This window comes from Pelodiscus sinensis, chromosome 1, assembly GCF_049634645.1.
Source record: "Pelodiscus sinensis isolate JC-2024 chromosome 1, ASM4963464v1, whole genome shotgun sequence".
Lineage (NCBI taxonomy): Eukaryota > Metazoa > Chordata > Testudines > Trionychidae > Pelodiscus > Pelodiscus sinensis.
The window spans coordinates 189,523,369-189,546,998 of NC_134711.1; the positions used below are offsets into that span (position 1 = coordinate 189,523,369).

Genomic DNA, 23,630 nt, shown 5'->3' on the forward strand with positions numbered 1-23,630 from the left:
CCAGGTAAATCTTCTAGTAACTGATATCAATGTTTATTTTTTGTTTTATTTTCATGTGTGTGCAAACTTATGCATTTTAATTGTATTTAAATTTTCAGTTGTGGGAAACAGGGTATTTAATGACAATAGAAGTCAAGATTCAAAAAGTTAGTTATAACCATTAATATGTGAATTGTCAGTGTCACATCAAAATAGGTAGTAAGTATCTTTAAATCAACTAATATCCTGAAGCAGCATTTTTACTGTTTTGGGGGGGGGGGGGGGTTGTTTGTTTTTCCCCCCCTGTAAATTTTGATAATCTGTCGATATCAACTTGTTTCATGTGTAAAGGCAGTCCCCGGGTTACATACAAGATAGGGACTGTAGGTTTGTTCTTAAGTTGAATTTGTACGTAAGTCGGAACTGGTGTCCAGATTCAGCCACTGCTGAAACTGACCAGCGGCGGACTACAGGAAGCCCGAGGCAGAGCAACTCTGCCTCGGGCTTCCTGTAGTCCGCCGCTGGTCAGTTTCAGCAGCGGCTGACTTGGGGACGCCTGGGGCAGAGCAGCTGGGGTGCTGCCAGGTTGGTACAGTAGCGCCGAGGAGCGGCACTGTGGGACCAACCCGGCAGCGCCCCACCTGCTCTACCACAGGCGTCCGCAAGAAAAGCCTGGTCTGCTGGGGGGGGGGGGGGGGGGGGGGGGGGGAGGCGCACTAGCTGCTTGTCTTCTCCCCCCCCCCCCCCCCCCCATCAGACCAGGGAGACGCGTACGGCGGGACAGCCCAGACGCGCCACGGTCCCACCGCCAACGTCCTCCGCAGCTTTGCTCCGCATCTCCCTGGTCTGCTGCCTCTGCCCCCCCCCCCCCCCCCCCCCCCCCACTTCTCCCACTCCAGCAGACCAGGGAGACGCACTTTTTCTCCTCCGGGGCGAGAAAAGCCCAGTTCGTAAGTGTCGGATCCGTGTAACTCGGGGACTGCCTGTATATGGTTGTATGCTGGCTAGCTTAGTCCTGGGCCTTTGACCTGTGCTCAGACCTGTAAGTAAAGATTCAGTGGCCCCTTTCAAACCATGGGGCCTGAGGGCAGGGCAGGCAGCAATGCAAATGGAGTCGCCCAGTCAATATGATGCAGGGCAGCAAAGCAAACCTAGTCCTACAGTCAGTAAAACCCAGCCCTGGTCCAGGGAAGGTCAGAAAACAAACACAGTTCCCCTGATACCAGCATGGAGGGGAGACTGCCACCCCGCATATGAGGTGGCAGATAGGGATGCCGGCCCTCTCTACTCCACCACATCCCAACCCAGGGCCCTAGCAGTGGCAGCACTGCCTGCCATTGGGGTCCGCAGGGATCTGGCCTGCAATACGCTGACATACTGTAGAAGGTTATGTGATCAGCCTGACGGTCATCAGTAGGGTTGGCAGGTGTCCGGTATTTTTTGCCTCCTGTCCGGTTTAAAAAAAAATCAGAAAAGAACAGACCCCTAAAATGTCCGGTATTTTCTGATTTTTTTTTTTTCCCCTCTAACACCCAGTCCCCGTCCCCCCCCTCCAGCCAGGGGGCAAAAATTCCGGAGACCTAGCAACCCTAAGCAACCGGGCCGAGCCCGCCCTCCCGCCTCCCCCCCTCCACCACCTGGTTTTGCAGGGGAGCTGTTCTGGTCTGGAGCAGGGGAAGGAGATGGAGAAGATGGCTGCCTGGGTGTAGCATCGCAAACAGCTGCGTTTCAGAAAGGCATACCTAGGGCGTACTGAGCATGCTGTTGCTCTCACTCTGGTGCTACACTGGCAGCTTGTTAAGAGTGGCAGAGCCCAGCCCCTGCTCTTCAAGGGGCCATTCTGGGGTTTATTTATTTATTTTTGTCCTTAACTCTTGGGGTCCCTTTTGTGCTCAACAACTTTGGTCCTTCCCTTCCCCCCCACCCCCTCTTTTCTTTTTTTCAACAGAATTTTTTCCCTCGTGGCTTTTTTTTTGGGGGGGGGGGGGGAATGTTCTGTATTTTTGGTTAAACCAAAGACAACCCTAGTCATCAGCTTCCCATGGACCACTTCCTAGTTCCCCTTCTGCATCTACCTGGCTCCACGCCAGCTGATGGTTCTCAGGGTCATGGTAGTCTTGAACCCTTTGGCAGAGTGTAGGTCTCCTCTTCAGAGTAAGGGCCCAGCGGTCCAGGCCAGTCCTCAGTTTCTTCAAGGTCCTTAAGGGCCTCCTGGCCTGAGCGCTCAGGGCAGGCTCCTGGGGCTGAGCCCTCACTGAGCTCCTGGGCTGAGCTTTTATCCTCCCTTCTCCACCCCTTGGTTTCCATAGAGTTCAAGGGACAGGACCCGGCTCAGCCCACCCAGGTTCAGAGAGGGGTTCTTCCCCTCGGGGTCAGTGAGCAGCCATCCCTGCTCACTACAATAATTATGAGATTTTAAAAAAGTAAGAAACGTAATCTTTCCAACCCCAACGATTGATCTTTAATTGAAGTATGTGGCCAAAACAGTTTTGAAGATGGGGGATGCTGAAAGCCCCTTTCCCTTTTTTATTCCTCTTTATACAACTTAGTTTTTCATGTTTGGCTTTTTTAAAATGACTTCAATGAAACCTACCTTGGATAGAGGGAAATATTACATTTCTACAGAGGTATGGCAACAGATAAGACCTTTATCCAGGAAACTCCAGTGGAGAACTTGACAGTATATTTTAGAAATAGGACAGTTCTGGAGATTTCAGAATTTTCCCTTCAGTGCAATCCCTGGTATTCTTAATAGTGGAGTCCTTGTGTGCCATCTGAACTTTCAATAATGGTTCTAAGGAGAATATAAGTGTTTATGGGCAGCTATCACCATTCTATAAATGAGGTTGCAGCTGAGCTTTTATTCTAAATCAGGTTTTAGATTGGGCCTGGGCAAAATACAGGCCACGGGCAAGATCCAGCCCTGCAGCCCCACGCACCATGCAGACACGTGGCTGCCAGGCCCCGTTTCTGATTCAAAACTCGAGGGGAGAGGGGAAGCTTCAGGAGCCACCCCCACTCCCAGCACAGTCCCATTGGTCGGTTTCTGGCAGAAACTGGCCAATGGGAGCTGCTGGTTTGAAAAACAGGCAGCCAAGAAGAACCACGCCACCTCTCCTTGGCTCAGTTATTCACTGAATCACATAGGCAAGCTGGCTGGCTGGGAAACATCTTAAGCTCTTCAAGCCTTATCTCGGCAGAGAGGCAGGCTGGTTTGGCTGCTGGTTGGTGAGTCTCCTGACCACAACCTGCCTCTGGCACCCCAATCCCTCCCTGCTTCTACCCTCTGCCCCTCCCCCCACTCAACATACCCAAACACTCTATCTCCTATTGCATTCATACCCCCTCCCAGATCTGGCACCCCAATCTCCTGCCCCAGATCACAATCCCCTCTGACCCTAGGTCACATCCCAAACCCTTGCACTCCAGTCTCCTGCCCTAGATCACAACCGCCTCCTTTACCCAAACTCCCTCCCAGACTCTGTTCTGCCTCCTGCACCCCAGTCCCTTACCCCATGCTCCTCTCTGCACCCAATCTCCATCCCAGATCCCACACCTCCTCCATTAATATCATGGAAGAGTGCGGCCCTCAACCACTTTCCAAAATCTTTGAGTGCTGCCCCCCCATCAAAAATTATTGCCCATCCCTGTTTTAGATCATTCTTCTTCACACCCTTCTCCCCCTCTTCCATTAAAAATGCTTAACATTTGGAAGGTTACACTCCGGGAAGAGCATGATATCCTGCACCCCACCCCTCCACTGCCAGATTTAAAGTGCATTAGACACAAGTTCCTGAGTTGTAAACTCTTAAAAGGGGCTTTTGCCTGGATTTAGAGCATTTTTAATGTCTTAAAATGTATTTAAATTGGAAGGAAATTTCTAAGCCAAAAGTAGTTTTGAATCAAAATGTTTTGTGTTAAAATACCTAAGGAAAGGCTTTGACTCTTTGAAAATTATTTTTTTCCCTCTCATATCCATATAACTCACCAAAACTGACATTAAACAATTTAGGGGAAAAATAATGTTCCCAGATCTACATTAGTGGCTGAGAGAGTTTTTGTTGAAAAATTTCACCCAGCTCTACTCCTGAGCTGTGAATGAGGGGAAACCACCCTTCCTCCTGGCCAGAAAGCTTTCAGAGGCTAAGCAGTAGGGGCCAGTTCCAGTCCCCCTGTGTATTTTAATTGCTTTGTAGGGGCAGGTCCTAAGCTTATCTTGGCATGTCAAGTTGGGAGCTAGGGGAGCAGCAGTGACTTGCTCCTCTCAGGATATGTTTTGTGGTGGGAGAATCAACTTCCCACCTCCCCCAAAACTTAAGTCCTAGGTGTGAAAGTGGGGTTACAACTAAATCGTTAAGGATTATGGGGATGACCTATGAGCTTTGTAGCATGGCCCCCACAGAGCATCCCTAAGACCATAGGGCGGGGGCTATGGGAGGCCTTGATGAGTATCCAAAAGATGAAAGTAGAGCAGGAAGGGAGGAAGTGTGTCTTCATTTGGAGTCTGGAGAGTGGCAGGGAGAGCCAGGAAGGTGTGTGTTGATCATAGAACCATAGAACTGGAAGAGACCTCAGAAGGTCATCAAGTCCAGCCCCCTGCTCTAGGCAGGACCAATTCCAACTAAATCAACCCGGCCAGGGCTTTGTCAAGCCGAGACTTAAACACCTCTAGGGATGGAGACTCCACTACTTCCCTAGGTAACCCATTCCAGTGCTTCACCACCCTCCTAGTGAAATACTTTTTCCTAATATCCAACCTGGACCTCTCCCACCACAACTTGAGACCATTGCTCCTTGTTCTGCCATCTGTCACTACTGAGAACAGCCTTTCTCCATCCTCTTTGGAACCTCCATTCAGGAAGTTGAAGGCTGCTATCAAATCCCCCCTCACTCTTCACTTCTGCAGACTAAACAGACCCAAGTCCCTTAGCCTCTCCTCATAGGTCATATGCTCCAGCCCCCTAATCATTTTGGTTGCCCTGCACTGGACCCTCCCCAATGCGTCCACATCCTTTTTGTAGTGGGGGGCCCAGAACTGGACACAATACTCCAGATGTGGCCTCACCAAAGCCGAATAAAGGGGAATGATGACATCTCTGGATCTGCTGGCAATGCTCCTCTTAATGCAACCTAGTATGCCATTTGCCTTCTTGGCTACAAGGGCTCACTGTTGACTCATATCCAGCTTCTCATCCACTGTAACCCCCAGGTCCTTTTCTGCAGAACTACTACTTAACTGGTTGGTCCCCAGCCTGTAACTATGTTACAATGTTTCCCTCTAATTTTTTCCATTTATGTGTAGAATAAACTTTGTGCACTGAGGCATATGCAGATGTGCATTGCCAGTAGACACACATCCTGCTGGCTGTGGGTACTTTGCTGATCATCTGGGCAACAACTGAATCTCTCCTGGGTGTCCACCCAAGCACACAGCTTGCTGGGAGCACTGCTTGTGGCCCCCTTCATGGGGGCTGGGCAGCAGTGGTAGAAGGGGGGAAGTTATCTTCCTCTTACCCCTATATTTTTGGGCTCTACTGAACCCCCGTTCTCCAGTAAACTAGACACCATCTTGCCCCTGCCACAGCATGCCTTAAAACAACCCCAGGCCTGCAGACATCCAGAGGGCTCACAAGAGACCTAATTTCTAAATACCTGCTAGGCTGTGTAGCAAATGATCCTCTTTCTTGGGTACTTGCAGAAGTTGAAGTCTCCCTTTTTGTATAAACTTTAGGATGTTGGAAATGTCAGGACTGCTTTCTCAGTTCTGGCAGGCAGGGACTGTGATTATGAGGAGACTTCATGGCCAACAGATGAGGGGTGGGATGAGAAGGAGCAATCCTTGTTGCCCTTCTATTCTTCAGGAATTTCTTAGTATAGGGACCCATCTTCTCTCTAGGTTTAGGAGCATTTAAAAATAAACCTAACTCCCTCTGTTCCCCCCTCCCCCCGGAAGTGCCACACAAAGCACTTGACTGTTGTAATTGTCCATGTGTTGTATGGTGGGGTGTTTGTGTTTGCTTGTTTGTTTTTAAACACTGGCATAAAGTTTGACATTGAAATCTAAGAAATCCAGGCTTAAGGTTGCTCTTGCTGTGCTTGTAATAAAGTTCATTAAAATAAACACAACTGTTAACTATCTCCCAGAAGTGAGTTACAAAAGGTAAGTGACGCTGAAGAAATACAAGAATACAAACATTCAGCAAAACCTAGCTAAACATAACAAGTCTTTGTGTAGCACAAGCATTTTGAACATACCACATGGCTAGATCACACCATTTCTAATTCCAAACACTTGTTTTAAAAGCAATAAACATACTATGAGTGGAATGCTGACCCCACGGAAGGGGTAGGAGAGTTTTACAATTGATGTAAGTGGGCCAGGATTCTACCCGTTTGCAGTTTAGAGTTTAAAGATGGGTGACTGTTTTCATTGCTCTAAAACAAAATAAAAATAATTTCAAACTCTCCTTTCTTTGTTATATTTCATGCAATTTCTATTTCATTAAATATCAGTACATACTTTCACTACAGTTTATAAAGAGGCAAAAAAGCAGGGGTGGGGAGAGAACTAAGAATTAGTGCTTTGTTATAAAACGGTGTGAAAGTTAAAATATGTCAGTGCAATGTTAGAAGTTGAATCTATATTCTGAATTTCTTGTGTGTTTAGTTTTTTGTGGCTTCTTTTAATTCAAATGATACAATATAGATACTTAACTGCTACTTATCTTCCTACCTTTGAGTCTCCAGCAAAACCATTTGGAACTATGGGGTATTAGAGGAAACCTTGAACTCAATCAGTGTTTAGAAAAAAGTTTGTTACTGCTAAGAATGCCCATATGATGATTTATTCATGAAATATGCTCTATTGCCTGCTCAACTGAGTGCATTTTTCTACAAGCCAAGCAAAACATTGTAATTAGACATTCTAGCAGCATAATATGCAAGTAGATAGTATTCAAGATAATATGATTCTGGATCACTTCAGCAGTTAGGGAATTCAGATGTGCTCTGGCAATCTTCTATTAGCTTTTCAAATGATTCAACTACTGTTCGTTTCATGTGTAAATTTACCATTTTTCAGCAATGTTAACAAGGGATAGTGAGAAGGCTCTCTGGCAATGGATGGAAACCTGATGAGGTTTTTTGCACATGGAGTGATTTATCTCACTAGGCTGTTCAAAAATATTTGTTGGTGAATGTATCTTGTTACTTTTCTACAAGTGACTTACTTGAACTGGCTTGAAGGGTGGTTTAATATATTTCATGTTGAATCTTCAAATAGTTTTCATTTAAGTTACTTTTTAAAATTATTTGGTAATGAAATCCATCTAGTTTTCTTTTCTAAAAAACCTTTAATTAGTTTTGTTAGCTAGGTCTACAGACTTAGATTGATCTGAAATATCTGTTGGGGCTGGCATGTATTTTATATTCCAATTCCAAAGGATAATCAATCTAAGACCCGAAACAAATTCATCTAAAAGTTGAAAGCCAAGATATCCATATATTAATAGGTTTTATGGGGGGGGTGGGGGGGGGGGTGGAAGGCACCATTGCAACCATATAATTTGATGTCCCTAAATGGCGTACGCCCATTGTTTCCAACAAGCTGACCACTAGCCACATGTGGCTATTTGGCTGGTTGTGTGTGGCTTGTTCACATATAGTCAATTCTGCTTCAGGACTGGTTGGAAACCACGGACCTAGGCCATAGGACTTTTCCCCCTTTAAGAATGAGTGCAGGAATAGGAACAGGGGTGTAGTTGAACACTAAGACCCTGGGAATCATTGCTTCCCCTAGGTCTTTTGGCCGGCAGCCATTTTGTGCCAGCAGCTTTGGGGAACCAGGTAAGCATGGGGGCTGGAGTCGGGAGGGCTGGGGTGTTGGGAGTCAGAGGGGAGGCCAGGCGCTGAGTGTTTGTAGGATTGGCAGGTGCCCAGCATTTTTGCCTCCATTTTAGGTGTCCAGTATTCTCTGAATTTTTTTTTACCATACAGGAGGCGAAAATACCGGACTGTCCATGTGAATACCGGACACCTGGCAACCCTAGCAGCAGAGCCTGCTCTGCAAAGCAGCCGCCTGCTACCCAAAGAAGAGAGGCAGACCCCAGGGCAACACAGTGGCAGAGCGGAGGGTGGGGTGACCATGGGGTAGAAGGTGACTTCCCCATAGCAAAGTCTTTGGGTGTCCCAGTGGAAGGAAGTGGGAATTCTACCCCACTCAGTTTTAGCGGAGAGCCCATGGAAAGCACCTAAACAACCACAAAGCACCTGTGGGCTTCTGTCCAGGACTTCGGCTCCACACCCTGCTTTAACAGCACTCAGGGACAGGGCTTCTCCTTCTCCTCCCCAAGGCGTTACTCCTAGGCCAGAAGCAACCAGCTGAAGGCTCGCAGCCCCCGATCGGGCCCCGCCTCCCAGCTGGGACTCGCAGGCTGGGAGGCAGGGCTGCGATCGGTACTGGGAGCCTGTGATTGCACAGAAGCCTGGTAGGGGTGGGGGAGTGGCTGGGAGTCCCAGCCACTCCTCCCACCCACATCAGGCTTCCTGTCCAATGCCCAGCCGGAAAAATCAGAATACCGGACACTACACGTGTCCAGTATTGTCTGATTTTTTTTTTTTAAACCGGGCAGAGGGTGCAAATGCTGGACTGTCTGGTAGGATACCGGACAGCTGGCAACCCTATCTGTGCAATGCAGAATTTTGCAAAAATGGATGTTGTACATGTAGAACTTTCTTGACCCACAGAAATTGACTTGTAGTGCTGTTGGCCGCCTCTAGAGGAGTGCCGGATTCAGGAGAGCCCAGCTTGCATATAGAACACCCTGCTGCGGGAGATGGAGACAGCTAAAGCATGGATGGGCAACCATGAATAGTGGGTGGGGTGCATGAGTGGCCCTCCTTTACCTCCAGTGGGTCGTAGCAGCCCACTGGGGCTCCCCCTGCTAGCCTGTGGCCCTCCTGTCTCCCCTCTTCCCCCTCTCCCTCCTGCCCTATGTGCGCCTCATGCACTGGAGCCCTGCACTTACCTGCTCCTTCCCTTCCTTCCCAGAACTTTCGGAGGAGCCACATATCACCTGATTTGCAATCCATGCCCGCTTGTCTGTCTTCCCCCCCCCCCACCCCCCCCCCCCCCCCTTCCCTCTAGCTGTAATGCCATGAAATACCCAAACTTTCTTCAGGAAGTAGGACCATATCAACCTCACCTTACCTCAATTCATCTGTTTTCTTGTCAGTCTCCAAGCTCAATAACATAAACCTAGTTTAGTTTCCAAAACCCTGCATAGACTTGACCTTTTCTTCCTTTCACAATTCATAGTCCCTTCTGTCTTTTTTTTAATTGCTCTTCCTAAACTTTTTCTGCCCCAATTCTATACAGAACTTTTGTCCCTTTTCCTGTAAATCTGTCACCATTAAATCTAAACATTCTTCCTTAAATTACAGTTAAGTTATGTGCATTTCAGACTGTTTTGTTGCTATGTAACTAGGAATTACATCCTTGTTTATCCAGAATGAAATTGTTGTTAATGTTTAATGAGGTGTCTGTCTAAAACCATTCAGTTAACTTGGCATTTCAATTTCAGGTCGAGTACATACAAATCACAAGGCACTGAGGTCACTGTTCGGTATACTCAAGGAAGTTGGGTAGGAGTGCTTGGCACTGACGTCATTACTATTCCAAAGGGAATTAATGGCACTTACACTGTCAACGTTGCTACTATTCTGGAATCGGAGAATTTCTTTTTGCCGGAGGTTAAATGGCATGGGATCCTTGGACTTGCCTATGATGCCTTAGCCAAGGTAAGGTTCCTTCCCCACATAACCTCTCATGTTAAAGTAAAGCAAAAAATTATGACTGGGTAATTAATGGGGGAAGGTGCTTTCAAATGGCATGGAGCACTCCCTTAAAGATATTAGAATCCTTGTTTTCCTCCTCCTCCCCCATAAACTCTTAGCAAGAGGTATCCACTTCCACCAGGGGCCTATTAGGTTTGGCAGATTGCAACAAATCTAAATTGAGCTATCCCTTCCCCCTAGCGCGTCTTCCCTCTCCCCTCCCCCCCCCCCCCCCCCCCCGATGATTTAAGCATATCTGGTGGCCAGTGATCTGGGCTGAGCAGTCTTCTAGTGGTGGAAGGTCTGGCTCTGGAACAAACTCCAGCACCTGGTAAGTAAAGTCTGGTAGGAGACCACATGTCTCCTAATATGTAAAAGGCTGGGGCATGAAATGCTATTAGTGAGCATCTTTAGGCTTGCTTAGAAGCCAATGCACGTGCTAGGCAAAGCCCCACGTTGTTTATTTTATTTAAAATAAAAACCAAACAGACCATTAAGATTCAGGGCACATATATTGGTAAAATAAGAGAAAAAATGTACAAAACTGTGCATAGTTTTATTTTTATAAACCACATACAGCTCTACTGTTAGGAGATCTGGATAGAAACGCTTAAATTTTTAGTAGCTCTGGAGATCTGAAGGCGAAAATGAGACCACCCAGACTACCTTAAATCTACATTCATAGTGATGAAATGAGAAATACAGAAATTCAAATTTACCCATTGCAACATACAATGTTTTATCTGGTGCCATCAGAACTTGAATGCTTTATTTTAAGTGGTTGGTGATTACATTGACTTCAGCCTTCCTTACTCTCATACACTGTCACCGGGGGTAGTAGGCAGGGAAGAAAGCTACTTTGCAAACTACTGATTAGGCAAATAGTGCACACAAGGATTTTGCTCTCTTTAGTGATGCCTTGGTGCTGTGAAATTCTAAGGGTGCTCAGCTCACAGGATCAGGCCTTACTATTCTGTGTGCCAAACAAATAGCCAAGTGTCATGAAATGCAGGAATGATATATCTCAATGTAAAATCACCTCATCCTAACTGCTTTCATAGGAAGTGTGGCGGGCCAGTGAGGGGGCACGGTATCACTCTAGATATGAATTGTATGTCACATGTTATTAAACCAAGAGTTAATTATATTAAGTGCATTTTGATCATCCATCCCTTCCAAAGGAGACTTAAAGACATTGAAGATTAGACTTAAAATCTGAAATTCTGGATGTTTCCTCTTTAAAATGCTGCCATTAGACCATGGAGAAGTGGCAGGGAAAACTGATTCCTAATTCTTCTGCTGACCCACAGTGTAATCTGTGGCAAATAGTTCTGCAGAAATTGGGTGCACTTGGGTGCTTTTAGCAGCAAAATGGTAGGCTTTTTCAGTAGTTGACACTGCAATCATCAGTTCACTGATGCGTTCTGGATGTGTGTGACAATGGCCAAGAATAAAAATGTGTGTAAAGAAGTATCTAGAGAAAGAGAAATGGCAAAAGTCTGTCTCTTCCATTTTCCTTTTAATGAACTTATTTAAATCTGTTGTGTTTGTTCATCACTTAGTTGTCAGAAATTCATCTTTGTCCAGTGAAAAGGGATTTTATGCAATTGATTTTTGCTTATTTCTACAAAAACTTTAAAATGATTCTTAATGCAGTTTTTCATCTGTGTGAATACTCCTGCATTTATCTGCTGTTTCTTTTTTTTTCTTCCCCCAAATGTACTCTAGCCTTCAAGTTCTGTGGAGACTTTTTTTGATTCCCTTGTGAGTCAAGCGAAGATTCCCAACATTTTCTCTCTGCAGATGTGTGGTGCTGGAATGCCTGTTTCTGGAAGTGGTACCAACGGAGGTAGTCTTGTGGGTATCTGTCAGTCTGAAAGGGAAAAATAATCTAAATTAATCACATTCTCGCCTTCCAAAATTAATAAACATAGATCTGTTTTTAATGTCTAAAAGTTAGTGCCACTTTATTCTTTCATCCATTTTTATTTAAATTATTACCCTTCCCTTTTCTTTTTCTTTTTTCTTTGAGTCATCTGTGTTTTATATTAAATTTTGTCTTTTTAACTAAAACTTGTAAGAAAGAAGTGTTGTCCTTTAACATTTTCACTTAAGGCCAGATTCACCATCTCTGATCATGGTGAATTGTATATTATTCTGCAAGTAATGTAATTCCAGTTAATAGAGATGCTTGGAATAAAGTAATACTTGATGTGCTTAAGGCTGTCAGAATCTGGTTCCTACTCCTTACAGATTTTTGCTCTACTTATTTTTCACAAACATGTAAGTTAATGCACTTGAGAAATGTGTATGACAAAAAAAAAATCTGATCCTGTTGTGCATAAGAATGGTCATACATGTCGCATAGCTCGTGGCCAGTGCCAGATACTTTAGAAGGAATGAGCAGAACAGGAAAATTTTGAGTGATTTTCTCCCCCCCGCCCCCCCCCAACCCCCCCCCCACCGGTCATTTAGGGTATCTCTACACTGCACAGCTATTTCAGGATACCAGAGGTGTCCCAAAATAGCTACCTCACGTCTACACAAGCCGCTTCTTATTTCGAAATATTTTTCAAAATAATGGGCGCACTGTTTCGCCATCCCAGTAAACCTCATTGCATGAAGGATAAGGAATGGCTCGAAAGAGCACGCTATTTTGAAATTTGACACTGTGTAGATGCGCCAAATTTCAAAATAGCCTGTTTTGAAATAAGATACGCAGTTTGCATAGCGCAAATTGCATCTCTGATTTTGAGTTTAGGGTGTTGTGTAAACACACCCTTAGTCCCAGTGTCTGGTAGTTGGAGGTTTTCTAAGGACGCACAGAGCATGGAGTTGAGGCCCTGACTATATTGGCTAATAGCCATTGTAGGGATAACACATCAATGGACCTATCCCTCATTAAATATCTAATTCTTTTTTGAACACATAGTATTAGAGATGTAGCTGTGTTAGTCTAGTCTAGCTGAAACAAAAAACAGGACTAAGCAGCACTTTCAAGACTAACAAGATGGTTTATTAGGTGATGAGCTTTCGTGGGCCAGACCCGCTTCCTCAGATCAATATGTAGAAGAAAATTGGCATGACCATATATACCAAAGGGATACAATCAAAAAAAGTGAACACATATAAAAGGAGAAAAACCCAATGAAATTTGATTTGTCCTTTTTATATGTGTTCGCTAAAAAAAAGCGAAGTACTTTGCACTTCTCAACATTGAATTTCATCTGCCATTGTGTTGCATAGTCACCTAGTTTTCTTAAATCCCTGTTAGCTTTTTGCAATCTGTTTTGGACTTGTCTTGAGTAATTTTGTTCAGCTGCAAATTTTTCCACCTCATTGTTCACCCCCTTTTTCTGGATCACTTATAGTTCTGTAGAACAGCACATGTCCCAGCACAGATCCTTAGGGGACCCTGCTGTCTACATTATGAAAACTGACACACAGTCCTGCCCTTTATTTTCTGTCTCTTAACCAGATACTGATTCAGGAGACGACCTTCCCTCTTATCCCAGTCTCTTAAGCAAATTAAGCAGTTATTTGGTGAGGGACCTTGTCAATAGACCTTATTGAAAATCACAGGACACAAGAGGACCACTCTTGTCCATATGCTCACTGACATTCTTAAAATATTTTAATAGATTGGTGAGGCATGATTTCTCTTTACAAAAGCTGTGTTGAGTCTTCCCCAACATCTTGTGTTTGTCTAGGTCTCTCATAATTCTGTTTCAATCAGTTTGCCTGGTTCAGAAGTTAGGCTTACTGGCCTACAGTTGCCAAGATGGCCTCTGGAGCCTATTAAAAAACTATCAGCGTTACATTAGCTACTGTCCACTCAGCTGGTATTTAGGCTGATTTAAGCAATAGTTTACACACTAGAGCTAATAGTTTTGCAATTTCACATTTGAGTTGTTTCAGTACTCTTGGGTAAATACCATCTGATCCTGGTGACTTTATTATAGCTTAATTTATCAGTTTGTTCCAAGACCATCTCTAATGGTGCCTCGATCTAGGACAGTTCCTCAGATTTGTCATCTTAAAAAGAATGGCTCAGGTATTAGAAACCCAGCGTTTTCAGAACACCCAACAGGGCAACTTAACTATATCTCCCCAGGTGATGTAAGGAATAAATCAGCAGGAATTTCCATCTGATCATGGAGTAATGCAAGTAAGCATGCTGTTGTCTAACATTGCCGTTTATTAGATTTAAGCTCTCACAAACTGAAGCAGTAAGCTTAGGACATCAAGATATTTACCTATATTCTGAGATGATACTGAGTAATTAACAGCAGACTTGCAGTGGCCAGTTGCTCATCTGTTGGTGGGGGGGGGGGAGTTGGGGTCAGGAAAAGCCTCTCTCAAAATGGCTCCAAAATTTTTGATTGGGAGGAGGGGGGCATGCCAAGAATTTGGTAAGTGGTTAAGGGCTATACTCTTCAATGATATTAATGGAGGAGGTGCAAGGTCTGGGATGGAGCTTAGAGTACAGGAGGGAGTGTGGGATCTGGGACTAGGGTGTGGGGTCTAGCAGGGAGGTATGGATGCAGGAGGGGGGCAGGGATTTGGGTTACATGGGGTAGAGGGCAGAAGTGGGGGGCAGAGGCTTGGAGGGAGGGAGGAGCTAGGATGCCAGAGGAGGCTGTGACTGAGAAGATGCCTACCTGGGTGACTCCCTGGCCAGCAGCCCAGCAGGTTCCTCAGCCAGGGTCACTGCCTTCCATGCCCCCACAGGCTGTTCAGGGCAGCCAGCTGCAGGTGCCTGTGTGCTGCTCTGAACGTTGCAAGCCTGAGGGGAGGGGGACAGGGGTACTTTGCACGCTGCCTGTTCTTCAGACCGGTAGCTACTATTAGCTGGAAATTGGCTAATGGGAGCTGCGAGATTGTGCTGGGTATGGGGGCAGCATGTGAAGCCTTTTCCCCTCGGCTCACAGCGTTCAGATACGTGTGGTCCTTCAGCCTGCTTTTCTGAGCAGGGTGCGGGGCGGGCAGGGCGCCTGGTTGTATTTTGCCCACTCCTGTTCTATTAGTTAACCTCTTAGAACTAACTCTTACAAAATACATAAGTCCTAATGACCCCTATTATATCATCAGTTTTCTAGCTTTCAGTGATCTTCAGGGCTCGATAAATCATACAGTCTATTCGCCCGTGGTGAGTAGATTGCCTGAACCCGGCTCTTCCAGGTTGTAATCTGTGCATGTGCAGATCACCAGACAGCGTGGCTGGCGAGCAGGGCTCGCTGCAGTTCGGTGAGCCCTGGTGATCTTAATATCAGAGGCATCTAGACCAGGCCTGGGCAAAACATCCTCTGCAGGCCGGATCTGGTCCACTAAGCCACTGGATCTAGTCTGCGGAGGCAGCAGGGAGCCTCAGGCAGGCTCCCCTGCTTGCCTTGCCCCCCCACGCTGCTCAGAAAAGCGTCTGCTGGGCCATTTGTGTTTTACAAACCATGATCCTGGAAGGGAGAGGGGAGCAATGCTTCATGATTGCTCCCACACCCAGCACAATCCCATTGGCCAATGGGAGTGGCCTGTTTGAAAAACAGGTAGCACAGAAAACACCACTCCCCCAGGAGTGCTGACTGGGAGTCTTACTGGTAAGTCCCCCAGCTGGAGCCTGCCTCTAGCACCCTTGCCTTCTGCCCCTCCCAGTTCTACCACACACAACCCAAATCCTTTGACACCCTCCTGAGCACATACCCTCTCCCAGGCCCTGCACCCCAATCCTCTGCCCCAGATCACAATTTCCTCCTGCCCTAGGTCACAACCCAAACCCTTGCACCCAAGTCTCCTGCGTTAGGGCACAACCCAACCCCCTGAACTAATCCCCTGCCCCAGGTCACAACTGCCTCCTTCATCCAAACTCTCTCCCAGATCTCACAGGCCCCCCTGCATCCAAATCTCTTGCCCCAGGGGTGAGCAAGACAGCCTCTGCGGGCCAACTCTGGCCCTCCAAGCCGGTTGATCTGGCCTGTGGCTGCCCTACTGCTCCCTTGTCTCCAGCCCGATTGAGACCTGGAGATGGGGGAGGGTGCACAACACTGGATCCTGCCCAATGAGGCAGCAGGGTCTAAGGCTCCTTCCCCCCCCATCCCCCACTTCCCCTCCCTCCTTCCCCCCCCCTCGCCAGTGGCATACAGCACCAGAGGGAATCACCAACTGATCGAAACAGTTGGCAGTTCTCTCTAGGTGCTGGGGGAAGGGGCAAAGACTTTGCTTTCCCCCAGCCCCCAATCAGGGTCTGTGGGCAGAGGTGCATGGGAAGCCCCCAGGCCTCACCCTTTACACTTGAAGCCCTGACCCTTCTGGCGCAACCAACAATCATTTTAGAAATTTGTGAAGTGCCCACCCCTGGTCTAGATTCAAGGCTGTCCAGCCACCAAGGTTTTCAGTATCCATTGTTTGCGTGTTTATTCTCTTCTCAAACTCTGATAAGTAGAAGCTGCCAGTTAGGCTTTTAGAGACAAGGTCAAGTTTATCTTCAAATTAAACCTTAATGATTTGGTGTTCTGTTTCATTAGGTCATAGTGGCTGACTACACATAATATAGCTGCAATTAGTTGGATCACATTCTGGGGTGTACTCACCCCTCAATTCCAGGGTAACTGTGTAGGGATCTTCCCTTCCTCATCTACAGTGAAGACTGAAGGAAAGATTTCACGTAGCTTCTCCGCAACAGCTTTTCCTTTCTTGATTGCTCTTTTAGCACCTCAGTTGTCCAGTGGCCTCAGTGATTGTTTGGGAGGTTTCCTGTTTCAAATGCATTTTTTAAAAAAAAATAAATTAGTTTTTTGTCTTTAACTAGTTGCTCTTCAGAGTCTTTCTTGGCCTGTAGTTGTATACTTGACATAACCAAATATATACACCTTTCTATTTTCCTCAGTAAGATTTGACTTCTACTTTTTAAAGGAAGACTTTTTGCCACCAACAGCCTCTTTTGTGGTGCTGTTAAGCTGTTTGCATTTTCTGGTCCTTTGTTTTTGTTTTAATTTGTGAGAGCCATTTAGTTCGAGCTTGTATTGTTATAGTTTCCGTGCAGTTTTCAAGCATTCACACTTGGAATTGTTTTATTTTCCATTTAACTAGCTTCCTTATTTCTTTATAGAACCCCTTTTTTAAAGTTAAATGGCACTGTGGTAGGTTTCTTTAGCATTTGTCCCCTACGAGAGGTTAAATTTAATTACTGTTACTCCGCAATTCAGCTACATTCACTTCATGTACCAGATCTTGTACTCTGCTTCAGACTAAATAAAGAATTGCTTTTCTTCTTGTGGGTTTCAGTATAAGCTGCTTCAAAAAGTAGTCATTAATGGTGTCTAAAAACTTTACCTCTACATGCTATCCTTGGGTGACACACACTGGGTCAATATGAAGATAGTTGCATTGTTTTGCCTTTGTAGCCTGTCTGATTTCCCTGCGCATTTCATAATCATCATCAGCATCCTGATCGGGTGCTCTCAAAATACTTCTATTATTCAAGCATGGCATTTCTTTCTGTAGAGATTCTGTGCTATTGTTTAAAGATTTGTACTTTGACTCTGCATCATAAGTATGAAGGTCTAGTGCATTCATAATTAACAGAAATGAAAATGCTACCATGAACTAATAATGGTAGCAATGACTCAACTGCCATACTGTATTTTTCTTAAGTGCATCTAAAAATTGCATTATTAGGCTATATTTAACTTTTTTGTACTCTTAAGTTAATTTTTAATGTGAAGAGCTTAATGCTCATTCCTGTTCTTGTGGGTTGCCTAGATTCAGCTTTGGAAGCACTATTTAAAATGCTGTTTAATTTTAACTGAAGAAGGGAACACCCATAAGGGAATCAATTTGAAGTTGGCAAACGTTGTTGGTACTTGGGAATTTCAAGATGAGGTCTTGTTGCCTATACCAAGTGCTCTCTGACTTCTAGGTGAAACATTATAGATAATGAAACAGTTGTGCTCTTCATAAATAGAGCTCAGTAAAATTTCTGTGTCCTGTGTAATCATGGTTGTTTTAGGTTTTATGCAAGTATACTCACCCTCCCTCCCCAAATGTGTATGACTCTCTCAAACTTATGATTCTCTCTCCCTCCCTCTTCAGGTCATGGGTGGAATTGAACCAAGTTTGTACAAGGGTGATATCTGGTACACGCCAATAAAGGAAGAATGGTATTACCAGGTTGAAATTCTCAAACTGGAGGTTGGAGGCCAGAACCTTAACTTGGACTGCAGAGAGGTATTAGCAATGAGAGAAATGTTTGTAGGTTAAAAAACAAACATACATACATCACTGCTTTTTAAACAGAGATTACATCCATTTGTTATGAAACAAAAATAAAGCAATCAAAGTTAAACTCTGAAATTATATAGCTCTTTCAAGGGCAGACCTATTTACAGTATTTAAAAGTTGTTGATACTCTATGAGAGCGAATAGATTTCCTTTGTATATCTTGAACAGTATTGTGTGTGTGCTTTAAAGGGCCAGAGGGACAGTAGTGAGGTTAAGGTTGGGGACCACTGAGTTTAGAGGCTCCCGGGCACCCAGCGGTGGGGCCACTCACGCTCCGGGCACCCGGGGGCGGGGCTGCGCGTCCGGGAGAACGCTAGGGGACTGGGATGCCCTTGCACCCGGTGCCGGCATGTGCCCTAGGGCCGGGGCTGCGGCCGGCCGAGCGCCTTGCGGCCGGGACCGGCGCTGCCGCCCGAGCTGCGCGCCTGGGGCTGGCACCGGCGCCACTCGAGCGCCGCATGCCCCGGGGCTGGGGCCGCCCGAGCGCTGCGCACCCGGCACTGGTGCGTGTCGCACGCCTGGGGCCGGCGCCTCCTGTGCACCGCGGGCGGGGCTGGCCCAGGTTGTCGGCGGGCGCACACAAATACCCCGGCGGGCACCATGGTTCCCGTGGGCACCACGTTGGGAACCACTGGATTAAATCTAGAGTGGGAAATGGAAGAGTGAAGCTTCAGGGACACAGGGTCTCCTGTCATGGTCCCTCACAAAGGAAGTTGGGACTGGGTAAGAAGACTTAGCTGAAAGTTGTGCGTGTTCCTTTGGGCATTTTCTTAAACATTCTTTCTCAGTGGAAAGAGACCGTGCCTAGCAGAAAGCTGAGTGGAAGATTTTGTTTGCTTTTTTTGGTATTTGTGTTTAACAATACACCAGACTCAAAGAGGGGTTCTGAGTGGATGAGCAAGACTATGTGCAGTTTTGTTTAAGTAACCTAGACCAAGGGAAATGTAGGTAGATACTGCAGATACGCCAGTGTTCACAAGGGATTGCACAGCTGCAGCCGTTGTATTACAGGCACTTTGAATGTTTGATTAATTGTACTAGTGAGAAGTGAGTTGCTGTTGCTTCAGTAGCCTTTTGGTTGACAAAAATATTTTCCACTTTAACTTCAGGGATAAAATTGAAGATTTAATATTTTTTGCAGTTACTCTTGCTGCTGCTATTTTCTGTCATTTCTATAATGCCCAAGCTATGCTAGTCACTGTACTGAAGACCTAGCCCCTGCAACAATCAAAGCAGACTCTCTAATTAAAATTTAGGAGATAAACAGTAGGCAAAGGTCATAGTAGTTATGAGATTAGCAAGCTTGTTAGTCTTTCTGAATTTGCATAAATGTACAATGAGTACCTTGGGAGGATGAACTGTGATGGTAGGGACTTGCCCTTTGGTATTTACTAATGATTTAGGAAATAGAGCACTTCTGTAAATCTTACAGTTGCAAGAGGCAACAGTCCTCCTTTTTTCTGTGTAAAAACAAATCTCTTTTGCTTCAGTACTGGGAAGCTGTTGAGTACTATTGCAATTACGGTCTTGATCCTTCCGGGTGAATATTTTGGATAGAGCAGTGCTGAGCTGCCCGCATGGCTGCAGCATATGGCAGATTGTTGTCTGTGATCCAGTAAGATTGAGCTAAAGAGAGCAGGCTTTGCACACTGGTGGGTCTGAACACATTGTGACTGGCATAGAAAGCATTGAGCTGTTAGATTGTGAGTAATTTGCTTTCTTTGCACCCTCTCCATGTATTTCTGGCAGTGGGTAACTAACATGACTGTTTTGCTATATATTACTTCCAAGTTCAGCTTTGAGATGCCAGTTGGTGGTGGTAGAGGAATAGCTGAAAATAATAAAAATCGCTGATGGGTTTGTTTGCTAGTTTGTTTTTTCCCTCTGCTCCATAGAAGCATTTCTGCACATGTGTTGAGTGAAGGCTGAATGCTTTGAGGCAATGCTTAGACTCTCCACATTTCTTCTAGTGGTGCTCAGCTATCTGAGGATCAAGCACTATCTGAACCCCAAAGTTTCTTTGTATTTTAATAAAATTTGAGTTTCACTGCCACATTACAAAGCTGCATTGAAAATATTTCCATGTAATTGATATTCATTAAACTTAAAAGATACTACTTCTGTCATTTAAGAGTGTAAACTCATTAAAGACCTTGCCACAAGACCCAACTCTCAATATTAGTTCAATTGATAGGGAGAAAAAACTACCATTACTGTTAATGATAAAACATGAAGTCACGGGTGTTCCCTCTAATTGTTTCCATCCAGGTGTGGATTCAATTTTGGTATGTGCACTGAGCGCTGTGAGCACTCTGCTAATCAGCTGAGCAGCATTTGAATCTATCCTGGGTGGCTGCCCAAGTGCTCAGCTTATAGCAGACCTGGGCAAAAATATGGCCTGCGGGGCCAGATCTGGCCTGACAAGCCACCAGATCCAGCCACGGAGGCAGTGGGGAGCCCTAAGCAGGCTCCCCTGCTTGCCCTGCAGACCCATGCGCTGTGCAGAAACACAGCTGCCAGGCTCTGTTTCTGTTTCAAAACTGGAGGGGAGGAGGGAAGCTTCAGGAGTCGCCCCCTCCCCCAGTTGCCCCCATCCCGTTTCTGGCCAAAATAATGGGCAGCCAAGAAGACCCATGCCATCTCTCCTCAACTGAGATATTCACTGAAGCACATGGCCAGGCAAGCAGGAAGGCTGGCTGTCTGGGAAATGTTTTAAGCTCTGCAAGCCTTAGTTCTTCAGACAGGCAGGCTGGTTTGGCAGCTGGCTGGTAAGTCTTTTGGCCACAGCCTGCCTTTGGCACCCTGACCCTTCCCTGACTCAACCCTCTCCCCCACTCGACATACCCAAACCCTCTGTCCCCTCTTGCATCTATACCTCTTCCCAGATCTGGCACCCCAATTTCCTGCCCCAGATCACAATCCCCTCTGACCCTAGGTCACATTCCAAACCCCTGCACTCCAGTCCCCTGCCCTAGTTCACAACCGCCTCCTTTACCCAAACTCCCTCCCAGACTCCAGTCTCCCTCCTGCATCCCAGTGCCTTACCCCAAGCTCCCCTCTGCACCCAACCTCCATCCCAGATCCTGCATCTCCTCCATTAATATCATGGAAGAGTGCGGCCCTCAACCACTTTCCAAAATCTTGGAGTGTCCGTCCCGTCCCCCCCCAGCGCCCCCCGCCACCAAATATTGCCCACTCCTGGATTCCAGGAAACACTGGTGGTTACTAACATATTTTGTAAAAAGACCACCTTGTAAATATTTATGTATTCGTGTTTGCGAAGCTTTTTCATTTATTGGATTTCTGTATAGTGAAGAGAAACATGTCTGTTTGGCAAGCACAGATTATAATGTGACAAGACTTGATTTTACCATTCTGGTTCAGAGTTCCATTTGCATTTCTGCCTTACTTCTTATAGTATGACAAAGAAGTGACCTTTTTTATAGTGACTCTGTTAGTCGTGGTGACTCAGTATGATGAGCAGAAATAAGGACTGAAGTTCCCTAATTTGTTTTAAGCCAGGTCCATAGTACTATAGGTCATAATACGTTTGCCTCTTGTAGTGTGTTCAAGTTATGGTGAGCCATTTCAACTATGGGGGGAATCCTTCATTCATTGTCTTTCATTCTTAGTCCTTAGTTTTATGCTGGCTGCCAGCTGCAGAGTGCTCTCAGATTACATGAAGTAAAGGTTGATGACTGCTACTGAGAAAAGAACAGTCTAGTAATTGTTACAAAGCAATTGGCTACAAAGTTGAACCTGCATACATTATGTTAACTGTGTTCCTTCCCTCTTGTTCTCTTAGTATAATGCAGACAAAGCAATAGTAGACAGTGGCACTACTCTCCTCCGGCTGCCCCAGAAGGTCTTCAATGCTGTGGTTGAAGCAATTGTGCGCACATCTCTGGTAAGCCGATCATGTAAAACCTTCCTTGTTCCTTGAAGGACCGTGTACGTTTTCAGGTATTGTGTAACACGAGCTTATGAGTTTTTGCAACCTGAGGGGGCCACAACCTGGTGTGTCTGGAGGTTGTGATCAACTTGCCCACTTTGCTAAATGAGCAATGGCTCTAGTTGGGGTCAGGTCTCAGTATGGAAAATGGGGTTCTAATATGGAAAAGGTGGGGACATTTGCAGTGGTGTAAGGCTTGTTCTGAGGCACCGAAGAACCAATAATGTAATCGCTGCCTCTCAAATTCTGTGTACTAGCATCTGACAATTAGTTCACTGTTTGTTTTGAAACATTCATGAAACATAAAGGGCTAATTCTGCAAGCACTTCCTGTCAGGCATAATGCCTGCTTGTCGTTAGAGTCTTGTGGACGTCAATGAGACTATTCATGTCTATAAAGATGCTGATGGGTCTGATTCTGCCACTATTCTATTTGGAAGCATCTTGCTCTGGAACCAGTCGCACTGAAATCAGGACTGTTTGTGGGTGGGGATTCTGAGTCTCAGACTCTGACTCATGTGAGTAATGTTAGCAGGATCATGCTTCACATCAGATATATTTCAGTAGCTGTACTTTATACTGTCAGTGTTGTAGTAGAAATTTCAACATGCTTTGCTTGTGGAAGGCACTTGTTAGATTAGCGTGTTGTTAATAAGTTATGGTGAGAGGGGGGCTCTTAAATGCAACTAAAATCCTTTATTTTGGTGGCCTCCATGGTCCGGTTATGTGGTATAAAGCCGTGCCTCACAAAATATATTTATTTGGTCATATAAAAATAAGGCAGGCAAGTGTAATGTAACAAACTATTATTCTTGAAATCACAGCAAGTATTCAAAACCTTATAGACTGGCCCTGTTCAAGCTGTGTGTCGGGACAAGAGGGCTGTCTTCCTAGAGAAGCTGAGAGACAGAAGAAGTATTTTCTTTCTAGACTATTTTCCAGTAGGACAGATCTAAGGCTGAGATCTTCAATGTGCTGAACCCTGTGTCCTGAGCCAGCTAACCATTTAGTGTGTGCTTAAATTCACACCAGTTGCTTGACTCACTACCATGTCATACTGAAGCCCTTAACACATAGCAGCCTGTCCGGTGCTGGTTGGCCCATTGGCATCTTTGATCTTTCAGAATTCTTTGTGGAAACAAGCAGATTACCATCTCAAAACATTTCTCCAAACACTGCTGTTGTGATGCCACCTGTTACTTTGTAAAGAAAGCAGTCCCCTCGCGTGGGATGAGCACTGTAGCCTCAGTTGAGGAGTCTTTGCTCTGAGACTACATCGACACGACAAGGTTTTTGTGCAAAAACGGCCGTTTTTCCGCAAAAACAGGTGGAGCATCCACACCTCAAGCACGTTTTTGCGCAAGTAAATCAGCAGAACAGAGGGCTTTTGCCGGTACAGTTATTCCTCTCCCCACGAGGAATAACTGCTTTTTGCGCAAGAGCTGTAATGCAAAAAGGCAAGTGTGGACGCTCCGCAGGGGTTTCTTGCACAGGAAACCCCTCTGGGGAAAAAGCATAGGTGCTCTGATGGCCATTCCGTGAATAGCAATAAGAGCTTTCTTGCGCAAGAGTGTCCATGCAGTGTGGATGCT

The 23,630-nt window shown here is 45.7% G+C and overlaps 1 protein-coding gene across 2 annotated transcripts in view; it reads left to right on the forward strand.

The window, feature by feature from the left end:
- BACE2 (beta-secretase 2) overlaps positions 1-23,630 on the forward strand; it is an 81,082-nt gene that overhangs the window by 33,710 nt on the left and 23,742 nt on the right. For both annotated transcript variants that reach the window (XM_075912134.1, XM_075912127.1), the window contains exons 3-6: positions 9,561-9,777; positions 11,542-11,670; positions 17,899-18,033; positions 21,893-21,994. In XM_075912134.1, the coding sequence (XP_075768249.1) occupies positions 9,561-9,777; positions 11,542-11,670; positions 17,899-18,033; positions 21,893-21,994 (583 nt within the window). The remainder of the gene's footprint in view (positions 1-9,560; positions 9,778-11,541; positions 11,671-17,898; positions 18,034-21,892; positions 21,995-23,630) is intronic.